Genomic DNA, 13,352 nt, shown 5'->3' with positions numbered 1-13,352 from the left:
TCTGTGTGCACATTCCTGACTCCCATTAACATTAACAGACACCATACATGCACACGGAGGCGATGCCAGCCTTGGTAGTGTGTATGCACGGCAGCTGTGGTGACTAAATAATCCATATGGCTCTGAAGAGAAGTTATGGTTTGTTGGGTCTAGAGTCACAGCTACAGTGGTGGAATTCAAACACCAGAAGCAAGCCTCAAACTGAACGCTTGATCAAAACTGTCTTCTGTCTAAGCACACCTCAGACCGTAGTTAAGCCTGGGCTTGGAAATTCCACCCTTAGCATGGTTTATGCAGGTAGACGTTCCATGTTTGAGGAAACCTTATTTTTTCACAGGCCCAGAGTTCTGTCCTCCTCCCCATCCACCACTCCCATCCCAGCATTCATTTATGCAGTTCCGCACAAAGTATAGAAAATCACATGGTAGTTTTATAGAAAGAAAAATCAAAGGCCTGGCTTAAACGACTGAAGTCAGCAAAATGAGAATCAAACCTCCATCCTCAACACGAAAATCAAATAATATGGCCATCCTAACATAATAGATATATGCTGAAAGGTAAATTCCACAGGTTGTGTAAAGGGCAGAATTTAACCACTAATTCTAATTCCTCTCAGCAATTAGAATTAGGTACTTCAGTCGGCGTCTGAATGTGTATTAATATAGTTTCCTGAAGCCCAATTCAACAACTTCTTCATTCTCTCCCTAATGAAGACAATATTCCTGTGAAGTTCAATTTAGTGAAAACATTGGTGCACAAGCACACATACAAGTTAACACTTCTGAAAAGAAGCCAGTGACAACAGTTCACCAGCCATATTGCTAAAATTGGGCTTCAGGGGAAAAAAAGACTAGATGACACAAAATTCTTAGTATACTTTCATATACAGAGGACTCAGTGAAAACTTTATATATGTTATCTCCAATTAAGTCAATTAATATTTAGAAAAATTCTGTAACATTATATTTAAATACTCACAGGAGGGGGGAAAAAAATCCACCAATGTTCTAGAAGCTTCTCTAGACCTTTCAATCAATTTTATTTATATGCAAAACCAAGAGAAACTTAAAAAAAAAAAAAAAAAAAAAAAAAAAAAACAAAGCTCCTCCTGATGCTAAAGCTCTCAATTTACTGACAGGCAAATGGCTTCATGCTGCCACTTAATCTCATTTCTTGCATAATGCCCTCTAATTAGCATATCAAAGTGAATTAATACTTCTAGGGCATTAGCAATGGGGAAATCTGCTCCAGGCTCACAATAGCAGTTAAGAGAGAGCCAAGAAATCCTCAAAAACACCACAAACCACTTTGCATTGCAAAACTGTTCAATTTATTTATCCTCTCTCTCTAAACACTTTTACCGCACACTGTTTTACTACTGTTCACCAAACAAAATGATAATTGCCAAAGTTACCAGCATCTGTAATGCCTGTTTAGAATCTTAATTTAGATTATGTTACAGATAATTTCTATATGCAACCATTTGTTCTATTATAAATGTTAATATAGAGACAGTGGAAATGTTGACATTCTCAATTAGTTAATTTGAATTTGAAATAAAATTTTATGGGATTTTAAAATTTATGAATTTTTTAATGTAAAAAGCCACCTGCTGGACTCTGATGCCTAAGAAATATGCTTTGAAAACTGATGTATCACATAAAACAAAACAAGCAAAAAAAAAAATCATTTTACCATAACATGTGTTGAGTCTCCCATATAATGGTTTAAACATTGTGAGAAATCATCAGCATTAAAAGGATTACACTGTAGACCAAGCCCTCATTAATATGGTCACAAATAAAGGGTTATTGTTCAAAACAGCTTAACATTTGTAAAGAACTTAAATTGAAAAAAACAAGTACAAAACTTTTTAACAATTATTTTTATTCGTAATTTTACTTGTTTTCAGTCCTAATGAGGTACTATCATATAGATACAGTCAATCAAAAAAAAAAAAAAAAGCTATGCCAATTCAACTTAACACATCCTATCACGCCCATTTTTTTTTTACTAGAAATACACTCAAATTTAGTACCAAACCAAACTACCGTTACCATCAAAAACTGCAAACATCGTCTATTTATGGAATACGTCTACCTAAAAAATAAAAAAGGAAGAGGTTCTGTTTACTTACTATTCTGCCTACAAAGGGGATAATTACAATCAAGTGTTGAAGATTAATGAAATTTATTTTCAAATATGTTCTGTATCTAAAGGCATAAAAAAATGGTTTTTCAGTGGCTCATTCAAGTATTTCCTACTAATTTATTTGCTAAATATACCACTATTACCTAGCTGTGAGAGTAATCTGTGTGATTAACTTCTATAACTTTGTAAAAAATCTTTTAGCCAGATCTCAAAAACTTTGACCAATTCACAGGACACAGTGATGTAAATTATTTACTCCCATACTCAAATGGCCTACTGAAGTAGAGCAAATGCTTGAAAGGTCAACATGGGAGGGGAGTGTGCAAGCTTTGTTAGTCAGTTACTACCTAAATCATCCTGATCACACTGATAAATGGCTAAAACACAAGCCTGCTGAGAAAACAAATAAAACATTATTCTCATAGTGTCAATATTGAAATAATAAATACCTAAAGTTGTTCCTGTGTACATAGACAGAGGGAAAATAGTCTAAAAGTCCTTCTTTAACTGGATGTATTTGGTGCTGATGTGTTAAGCATTTACTCTGGATACCTCAGTAGCATGTATATAAAATAAAGTGATGACTGATTTAGGGTGTGGTTCAAGAAATGAGGCTTCCATTCTTCACAGCTATATTGCACATAACTTCAACCATAAACTATCAAAATATACATAATCAAAATAAGATGTTAAAACTTAAATCTCTCCTGGATGTAGCCATTCACAAAATTTGCAAACAGAAATCTAAAAGTACAAGCAAAATTAATTAAAAGGAAAAAGATCATAACATGAAAAATACAGATATGAGTAGCCAATGTGTTCTTTAAGGCAAGGCAAGGCTTCCTTTGCCACTGTATTAATATACCTCTGATTCAGAATTAAATTATGTAAATTAGTATAATAAAATAACATAGTAAAGTCCCAAATAAAATTCCAAAATTACACAAACCTGTAATAAAATGAAGTCCACTAAAACTGAGGCATGAAAGGATTACCTGCACAGATCGAGTTAATATTGATAAGAGGATTCAATATATTTTTATTGAGGAAAACAAACCAAAAAAAAAAAAAAAAAGGTTGGAAGATAGGCCCATGCTTTAAGATAATACCTGCTTGATACTTTACATCATAAAGTTATAAACCAGTATAGAAATAAAATTTTTTTCCAGGTTTTCTATGAATGTATTATCTTCCAAGGATGGAGAGAAAGAGTAAAGAAAGTTAGAAAACATCACTCTTACATCTCCCTCAAAATTTCCTTAAAAAGTTCCAGTAAGTCATACAAATCTTTAAAAATAGAAAATAGAAAATAAGAAGTATCCTTTAATTGCTTTAAGGAAAAATGTGCTATAAAGCAATACAATTTATGACATTTCCAAGATAAACCAACTTTGTATTTTTTCCTGTTTAATTCATTTAATATTTCCAATGTAAACATGCCATAATGTCTAAAACTGATATGAAATTTAAAATGTTAAAAATCTATCAAAATTTGTTTCAAAATAATTTTGAAAGGGTGGGAGTTACAGAGAAAACAAGATTGGTTAACTGCAGAAGGTGGGCAAAGAGTTCAAAAGGGTTCACGTTTCTCTTCTGTTTTTACACTGGAAGCTGTCCATAATAAAAAGTTTCTTAAAACTAGAAAACATTAAAACACAAAAATAAATCATGTTTGGAACAGTGCATTTGTTTTTAAAACTTTGGAACAAATGATAATTATCTTGGAAATACTGCAAGAGCAACTTAAAGGAATGTACGCAATATATGCAATAACATTTACACTCACATATAACAATTTTCAACTTGTTAAATTTTCATTTGATGGAATATTTGGGTTTTATACACTAGGAATTAAAGAACTACATGGCACTGTACAAAGAAAAATCAACAAATTTTATACTGAAGTATTAAAAAAAAAAAAAAAAAAGACCAGAAAAAGAAGACTCCAATGAGTCTCTAAACTTTTAGGGTCAGAATTAAATTAGAGAGGTGTTGATTGAGAGTATTGCCTGGCCCCTTTGAAAGCTAGTCCCACTTACAGCAGTAAAGATAAAAGATTTAATCATATATATCATACTCAAAATGCATATAAAAAGTCCCAAGCTACCTTCTTGATCTAGTTTTAACACCTAAAATCCTTATGACTCTTTCTAGGGAGGGTTCCTTTAAAAGCAAAGCATTTTTAACAGCAATTTTCTTCTTCTCCTTAAACATAAAAAATACTTCAACCAGCCCAACCAGGCAAGCAGGCCTTTCTCTTCCCCTGCGGACACCTCCTGCAGTAGAGAAGTTCATTAAGTTTTATGATCTTCCCAAGTCAGTCCTGCTTATAAGCCTCACAAAGGCCACAAATCCTGCAAACCATCATGTATGCCATTAGACATTACTAGTAAATGAACGCTATTTAGGGTTTGTGGTGGCAATAAATCAGAGTTTGGTTGGCAGCTATCAACATGGAGTATTTTAACCTACGATTTAGAAAGGAAAAGGTTATGTTGATATTTTTTTAATACACAATATTTTTTTAACAGTATGACTCAGCTTATATACTAAAATGTTAGGTTTTCATTTTATAAGTATTTTAAATACTTTTTTTTCTCAAAAAGAGCCATTTCCTTCATTCAAAATCTCTCAATTAAGGGCTTTGGAAAGAAGACTGGTGAGGATGTAATCTCTCACAAAGTACTTCAACAATCAAGATTAAGGCAGCCAAAAAGATGTGAGGGAAGGCCCCCAAAGAAGTATGTAGATGAGGAGACCTCGTAGCATCATGGATTTAATAGATGGTGAAATACAGCTTTAAAAAAAAAAAAAAAGATAAGAGGAAAATCTTAGCATATCAACAATTACCAGACTGATTGCTTAGTTTAAAATGGACAAATGTCTTGTTTTAAAGCCTATACATTTCAGTTGCTTTCAAAATGCGTGAATATCAAAATTCAACAATGACAGATTATTTCTGCCCCAAAATAACTGCAAGATAAATTTTAAAAAATACATTTTCAAGAAAAAGCAAGCATCTCATAGTATACTTTCCCTACCTCCAAACAAGGAAATAATATAACTGTGGTAGATTACCTAATTATCTGTCAGAAGGGAAAAACACCTTTTCACATTTGGTAGGAGGGAAAAAAAATGTTTTCCAAACTAAACCCCTCATGTGCATCATAACTAGCAGTGTTCACTGCCTGATCAGAAAACCTCAAAATCTACTGGCAGATCTACAAATACTTGGATTTTTTTTAAATGATTTTGTCTTATTTTAGAAGAAGCACAACTGAAATGACATTATCCATTGAAGTGACAGTCCTGCCTCCATCTCCCCACTAGTCAGCCCCTACCCCTCTATTATGCAAAATAGAGCCATCACAGAATGTTCCCGGTTTCTACTACAAATGACTAGGTAAACTTTCTCTAGGTTATGGAGAAATAATCTTTGGATACTATGTTATAGATTTAATATAATGATGTAAAGAAAAAGCACTATGCAATACACATTATATTCTACAGTGCTTATTTTATAGGTTGATGATGTTTCCAAAGAAAGCATGACTGTGGGAACAGATGGGGGGGGTTGGAATTTGCTGCCCCAATCTCTCTGCTTCGGTAACACTAATGTCTACACAGCTGTTTAATTTCAAATCAAGGATTCTGAGTCCAGTGTCCCTGTCGCCTTCTAAAAACTAGTTTTGGAGAGTGAGGTGGAGCTATGGGTAGTAGGGGAGAAAGGAGAAGAGAGAAAGAGCTTCACCCCCATCAATCATCCGGTACTTAAATCCCGTCCCTCTCGAGCCTAGAGGCTGGCAGGAAGATGCCTCTGCCCAGACAGCCGCCTTTACTCTTTGTCGGCTGTTGGCTTTTTACAAAAGAGATAACGTGCAAACTTGGATCCGCTGGCCAAAGAACAAAAAGAGAATCTAATTTACAAGTTATCACTGAAAGCCTCAGAAACAATTTCAAAACAAAAATTTCTTTTGTCAGCCACCTCTTGCTGCTTAAATAGCAAACACAGTACCAAAGCTCTCTCTGCCAATAATCCCACACTCTGGAAAAACTTGTTTCTTTTTCCTAACTCACCTCTGACATGAGGTTGACTATACTCTCCCTTCAGAATGGTGTAACTGTCTTGTGCAAATAAGCAACTGGAGGACTTACGCTTCCTAATTGAATTCTGCCTGCTGCCAAATGTCTAAACAAGAAAAGCAGTTTGCTGGGTTTGGTTCTCAGGCTGGCTAGGCCAAAACTTTTAAAGGGGGAAAAAAAAAAATACAAATCATGAGAAGGGGCTGAGAGGGAAGGGATATCAATCCCCTCTCCCTCGTAATATAATGCCGTATAAAGTTGAATCAATCTTAATATTCACAACATAGTCAATACCCCAGTGCTTAGCTGTCAGCAGAAACTGAAGTGGAGCCCTGATAGCAAGAAACCCTTGGACATTAAGCAACATAATTTACTGAGAAATACGCACTTTTGGGCTTCTAAACTAAGAATCTTCAAGATTTAATGCTTGATGTCTTATTTTATAGTCAGATAAAAATTATCTACCGCTTTAAATCACAGTGCTATCTAAAGGTAGCTAAAAATCAACAGAGTAAAAGTTAGTTATTTTAAATGCCACTGGTTTTCAAAATGTAAAATACATCTTAAAAACAATCACTCAACATTAAGAAACCATGCATGCTATGTAAATGAAAAGCAGGAAAAGCACTCTTTAAGGTTCTCAATATTTGCTGTTAATTATGGTTTTGGTATACATGTTAATAGACAGCAATAACCCCTCATCTTTTATTGATTACTTTTAGGATCAGAACAGCACTGCAGAGTGAAATAGCTGTTTAAAAGGAGGGCAACTCTCCTACCAACTAACAATTACATACAATGTGCTATTATTTGTAGACTCAATTTATACACAATCACATTTAACTTTCTAAATAGCTTCACCTAAACAGTGCTGTATCCTAGACTTTAACTTTCTCTTCTTTGTCAACTTAAAAAACGGCAACTTTATAATACAATATAGCCAACCTACATATACAGACACACACACAAATCAACAGTAAAGCTTGTTTGATGCACTTGTTAGCCATATACAGGGGAAATAATGCCGAATACCACCTAAAATATCTAGATTAAGTCTCTCCCTTCACTTGAGTCACTACTATCACCTCAAGACTAAAACATTTTCAATTGTTAAAAAGTGTACAAGAAAGCCAATTTGAAATGAATTGTCAGAAATTTGTCTAACATTTACTGGTATAGTTTTCATTTCAGCTCTTCAGTAAAAGCTGTCTTTAAATATATTCCCTGCCTTAAACACCTCGAAAATTGTTCAATCTGTACCTGTGGACCTTTCTCTACTTTATAAAATATATTATGTTTACAATGCAATGACTTCAAGCATAACATTTAGTCAAAGTATTAATAAATGTAACACCTTGTATATCGCTAAAAACACTTCATTACCCTTCCTGTTTCTTAAAAGTAGCATTCCCAACTAAAACACTAATTCAAACATGCTCCTGGGGTCTGTTCAATTGCAGCTATTCTGTGTAACCGAAGCTTAAGGCTAAGTAAAACAAAGTTCGGGGGATGCTTCTCTCCGGGACTCGGTCCCTGGCATCCAGTCTCCCGTTGCTCCTTTTAAAAACTGACATACAAACAAGGCAAAAGGAGCAGGAGAGGGTGGCTGGAGCTCCGGCCCCCTCCCCACCTGCAGCCAGGGGTGGCCGCCCGGGGACGGCGACCCAGCCCCGTCCGCATCTACACTTCATTTTACACCAGGAGCGGAATTGAGAAATCGACTCCAGATTTATTGCAGTTTTTCCTCAAGATCAGGAGGTGGGAAGGAAAGAATGATCAAAGATGGCGGTGCCCAAAAGCAGCAGCTCTCAACTGGAGAGTCGAAGGAGTAGCTCGGACCCCACCTCGGGGGTCTCCAGGCCCACGGCCGGGCGCAGCGTCTTACCTGTTTTCTCTTTGATCTCGCACAAGACGCTGAAGAGCGCGGGTTTCATTCTGTGACAGTTCAGGGCATGTTTCCTAAAAAACAAATAGCAAAACACAAAGGTATTAGCATCACCTATGGAATAATATGGCGCCTTCCTTTAACTTAGACCCAAGATTTCATTCCGGCCCCCTATTTTGGAAGGCTCTTTGGAACCACGGCAAGTCAACAGAACTCAAGTTGACTCAGTTGGCGACAGCCGGCAAGCTCCGGCAGCCAAAGCTCCAGCCCGAACGAAGCGCGACCCATCTGCCCGGCAGGCAGCAGCCTCGGCGACCGCAGGGCGCGAACCCGCGCGGGCAACCGCGATCCGGGGGCAGACGGCGGCGACCCAGGGGACAGGACGGCGTGGAGGGGCTCCTGCGTCCGCCCTCCGCCGGGGGAGCGGGCGCGCACGGGCGGCCGGCCGACTGCGGCCAGCGGGCGGTGACAGCTTGGCAAAGTTTGCCAGGCGGCCCTCCCTTCCCGAGAACTTGGCCGCCTGCGCCCGGACCCGCCGGGGAACCGCCCATCGCCCCGCGGCGGGGCCGGGGCGGCCGCCCGCACAGCGAGGTCGTCCGGCGGCCAGGCGGAGCCGGGCGCCGGGACTCCCGGCCGAGCAGAAAGTTGCACTTCCCTCAAGTGCGGCCCGGGGCCCGCTCGCCGCGGCGTGCACCGGGGTCCGGGCGGGAGGTTTGAATCCGTACGAGGGGGCCGGGCTGCCACAGGGCCGGACGCGGGGGTGAGAGAAACCCACACAATCCACGCGGCACCAAGTCCGTCCCGCGCCCCGAGAGCAACTTTGCCGCCTCCCGCCTGCGTCGAGGGGCGCGGGGCAAGTCCCCCGCGAGGCCCGGGCGGGCGGCCTGTTTTCGGAGAAAGTTCCCCGCCCCGGGGCTGAGGCCCCCGGCCCGGGCGCCACCCGGGGCCGGACTCTGCCGCGGGCCCGGCTCCCGCACACACACAAAAGATGCTTAATGAGACGACACCAACTTTGCTTGCGCCTCGTCCAAGCTCTGGTCGGTGATGGTCATGATCTGGTGGAGGATGTCGCCGATGTCCTGCTTCCTGCCGTCGCCGTCCGCCCCTTCGTGGCCGTGCGGGGGAGGCGGCAGGGCCATGCCCCCCTGCACCGAGTGGCCGGCCAGGTTCACCCCGGCCAGAGTCTGCAGCATCCTGGATTGATCGTCCATCCCGCCGCGCGCGGGCGGGAGCGGGCGGCGGCGGCGGCTGAGGCGAAGGCTGAGGCGGCGGCGGCGGCGGCGGCGGCGGCGACGAGGGAGGAGAAGAAAGAGGGGGAGGGGGAGGGGGAGGCGGCCGCGCGCTCCCCGCCCGCGCGGGGAGGGGGCGGCCCGGCCGGCGGGGCCCGCGGCTGAGGCGGTGCAGACGGGCGCCCGGCTCCGGCTTCCGCCGCCGCGGAGGCTGAGGAGAAGCGCCGGGCGGAAGCGCTGGGCTCCGCGGCGGTGGCGGAGGCGGAGGCAGCGGCGCCCGCTGCCCTCACGCGGCCGCCGCGCCGCCTCCTCGCCGCCGCGCGCCCCGCCGGGTGGCCCCGCGCAACTTGCTCCTCAGCACCGGCCGAGTTGTTGGGACGCCCGCCGCCACCCGCGCCAGCCTGCGCACTCCCCTCCCTCGGCCCCCGCCGCCGCCGCCGCCGCCGCCTCGGCCACCTCGGCCGGGCGGGATCCGAGCCCCGGCGGCCCCGGGGGAGGGAGCGGCGGCGGCAGGCGGCGGCGGCGGAGGAGGAGGCCGGCGGGAGGGCCGAGGGGAGCGAGAGGGGGCGGAGGAGGAAAGTTTGGGAGCGGGCGAGCGGGCAGGCGCGGTGGGGGCGCGGAGCCCGAGGAAGGGCCCCGGCGGGCCGCGCGCCGGGCGGACAGCAGATTGATGGGGCGGGAGAAGTCGCCGCCGCCACTGCCGGAGCCGCGCACCCTGCCAGCAGCCGCCGCGGACCGGGCTCGAAGGCCGTTCGGCTGAGGGATTGACAGGCTGCCAGTGCCACTCACTCACTGCGGCCCCGGCGCCCGGGGGGAGGGGCGGGGGCGTGTGGGAGGGCGGGGGGAGCGCTCCCCAAAGCCCCGCCCCCGGGGGCGGTGCGCGCACTCATTGGGCCTTGCGCCTCCCGCCGCCGCCGCTGGCACCGCCCCCGGACTTCTGCCCGCCCACTCTGGCCTCTGATCCCCAGCGCCCGAGAGCGCGCCACCGGATCTTTACGCCTCGTCTTGTCCTCTATCGCCGGGATGGGCCGCCCCGGCCCGCAAACGGTGTGCCCGCACCCCGGCTCATGTCTCTAGTGCTAGCAGTCCTGAGTGTGTAGAGTTGTATACAGGACACGGGGCAACTCGTTCCAAGGCCAACCATGTGCTTCCCCACAGCGCTGTGAGCTTCACGCCTCGGACAGCGCCTTGTACACTTTCCCGCTCTTCCCGTTTTGAGGTGGTATCCTTGGGGTACCCCACCGCCTGTTTGCAAACCAATCGAATCACTCTCGGAGCCGAGCGGGGCGGGACAGAGTCAAGAAAGGGCTGTCCCTATTGGAGCGTTCGAAAAGTCCTGGGCAGAGGGGGGGGAAACGCAGGGAATGGTGGCCCCGCCCACCCCGCGATCACCATAGTAACCGAGAGGGCACAGCTTGGAGTTGGCGCCCGCCTTTGGGCCTGGTGCCGTCCCTCAAGAGGTGACCAGGTAAGGTGGGAGCCCGTTGTCCCACATGCTTGATACTTGCACTGAGCGGATCTGAGTGACATACCACTTTCTCTTGAAAAAGGAGCACATGAAAATGAATCAGAGGAAAGTGGAACCCGGAGGAGGGGAAGAGCGTGACATCTAAGACCAATTTAAGGTTTACAACCTTTTACACACTGGGCAATTCCTGGTAATCCGGGACTACTTCTTCGGCAGCGGCTTTTGCTTTTCGCTGTCTCCAGATAGATCAAAGCTGAAAAATGAACTCTTTATTACAAAGATATGTTTATTTAAGGATAGGATGGATTCCACGTATCAATCTACCCCACTACTATGAGTCAATGGTGGTGACTCCGACATACATGTGGAATCTTAAAAAAAAGAATAGGGTGAACTTATTTGCAAAACAGAAACAGACCCACAGACTTTGAAAAACTTATGGTTACCAAAGGAGACAGATTGGGAAAAGAGGGGTGGGCTGGGGCTTTGGGATGGAAATGTTCTGAAATTAGGTTGTGATGATGGTTGTATAACTGTCAGTACAATAAAATTCACTGAACTGCAAATAAATAAATAAATTATGAGGAAAGGTTTTGTAAAAGCAAATAAATAAAGACATCAGCTACTGCTTCAAAAAAAAAAAAGTGACTCTAGCCAAGATTTTCATATCTCTAATACCGTTTTTTCCATTGTACCTGCCTACAAACGACTTAATGCTCACATTATTTGGAGATCTAGACTTCCACCTCTTGTGGACCTCGAGCTTTCTCTTAACCCGATTTCCCAAGCAGAGCTTCGATATATTTTTTCAATATATTTTCCCTCCTGGAGCTCACCCTAGATGGGTCCCTTGGTTCAGTGGGTCTGAAAAGTTCTCTTGTTCCTTCCCCAAATTCATAAGCTGTCTTACCTGAAACCAAAAATAGGGGTATGAGGTATGAAAAATGGTTCTTACTCTGCAGGGTTTAATGTAGGACAAGCAGTTCTTTACATGCCAGATGGATTCTTGGAATGAAGCAGGGTACTCAGTTCCAGGTTCTTTCCTTCATATGTTGTGTGTACTTTTAAATACTCCCCACTGCAAAGCTAATAGCTAACCTTACAGTAAGGCAAGCTAAAATCTTTACAAACTGCATAGCAGCTGGAGAGGGAGTTCCAAACAATCCACTCTGCTACTTAACTTCCAAAGAAGAAGCCCCCTCATGTTCATTAATATTCCTGGCTCTTCTATAGCCCATTTATGTGTCAAGTTTCTTTCAAGCCCCCATTATGGGTTACTCATAGTCATCACTGATTGGGCTTTTTCTTTATTCTTACCTTGTTTTCCAAAGCTGTCACCACATCCTTATATGTTTTTGCATAAAGGAGCAAGAGCAAGCAGCCAAACTTTCATAACTCTCCAACGCTGAAGATGTAAAACCTCAGAATTTTATCTGAAAAATACTTTCAGCTCTAAATTCCTTCCAGCTCTAAAATTCAATGATCCTGTGACTCACTATCAGGCCTCCTCCCTGCCCTCCTTCTAGGCTCATAATCTTGACTAATCAGTCATGAGGATGAGGCTAATTAGCATTAGGGATTTATGGTTATTTCTAGCCCACTCCAAACAATGAGTTATGTAAGCAAAGCAACGTATATTAAAATGTAAATAAAATTAAAGAAACACTTAAGCAAATAAAGGCAATTGGGAAGTATGGGCTATGTAAACAAACTGGAACATAAAAACATAAATTAGAATTAAGAAAACAGTTAAGCAAATGCCAGCAATTAGGAATAAAACAACTTGTTAAATGTCTAACACCCGCAGCTATTTTATGGCACACACCTCTAAACCCATGGTCATTCAGTGATGTGGAAACTTGATACCATAATTCTGCATCAAGTGATTGGATTAGATTGACCTTCTGCTGTGGAGGCTTCTCTTTTTGTTATTGTCAATAAGAGTTGCAGTAAAAGCCAGAGAGGGTCCTAGCAAGATTCCCTCACAGGCTCATTGACAACAACCATTGATTTAAAGCATAAATTCTTTTAGATAGATTTCCAAACCCCAATGGACAGTGTCAACCAATTGCAAGTGCTCCAAGATCTCTCGTGCTTTTGCCAGTCTCTTGGTGAGGATGTTGCCTTGTCTCACTCAGCAATCTGAGTCACATGGTTGGTGTCTTCACAGATAATAGAATAGAACTTCCCTAAGTACCTAAATCCATCTTTGCTCTTTCTGAAGCATTGATTACTAAAAAGTCAAGGGAAATGTAATTTACTTTTGGTGAGTGTACATTCCTGTTAGTTAACAATGACAAAGTGGTTAAAACCAAGTAGGATTTCTCATATCCATCCCTTGCCATGGGTTTGGTTTATATTAAAGGCACCATTGCCTCTATCAAGGTGGTGATCATCATAGCAGGTGCCATTATCGGATACTCTCTCAGGGTGGGGCACTGTGCTCTGGGTTCTTATTTCATCTATTTCAATCTCACAACAGCCCTGTCTAGGTGAGTTTATTATTAAATATATAGAAACAAGGAGTTCCTGCTGT

The 13,352-nt window shown here is 43.4% G+C and overlaps 1 protein-coding gene across 4 annotated transcripts in view; it reads right to left on the bottom strand.

Moving 5' to 3' along the window:
- PBX3 (PBX homeobox 3) overlaps positions 1-9,398 on the bottom strand; it is a 227,346-nt gene extending 217,948 nt beyond the window's left edge. For all 4 annotated transcript variants that reach the window (XR_014827501.1, XM_021068936.2, XM_021068947.2 and 1 more), the window contains exons 1-2: positions 9,131-9,398; positions 8,120-8,193 (exon numbers count right to left, since the gene is read on the bottom strand). Coding sequence is in view for 2 of the 4 variants with exons in the window: in XM_021068936.2 (XP_020924595.1) it covers positions 8,120-8,193; positions 9,131-9,330 (274 nt within the window). In the remaining 2 variants the exon portion in view is untranslated. The remainder of the gene's footprint in view (positions 1-8,119; positions 8,194-9,130) is intronic.
- Between the last annotated feature and the right edge of the window lie 3,954 nt (positions 9,399-13,352).

This window comes from Sus scrofa, chromosome 1 (genome assembly GCF_054392235.1).
Source record: "Sus scrofa isolate SSC_HxYL_T2T_F1_AM1 chromosome 1, Sscrofa_HxYL_maternal_Yorkshire_Landrace_v2.0, whole genome shotgun sequence".
Taxonomy (NCBI): domain Eukaryota; kingdom Metazoa; phylum Chordata; class Mammalia; order Artiodactyla; family Suidae; genus Sus; species Sus scrofa.
The sequence above is the reverse complement of the archived record's forward strand: the minus strand, read 5'-3'. Positions and strand labels throughout refer to the sequence as shown.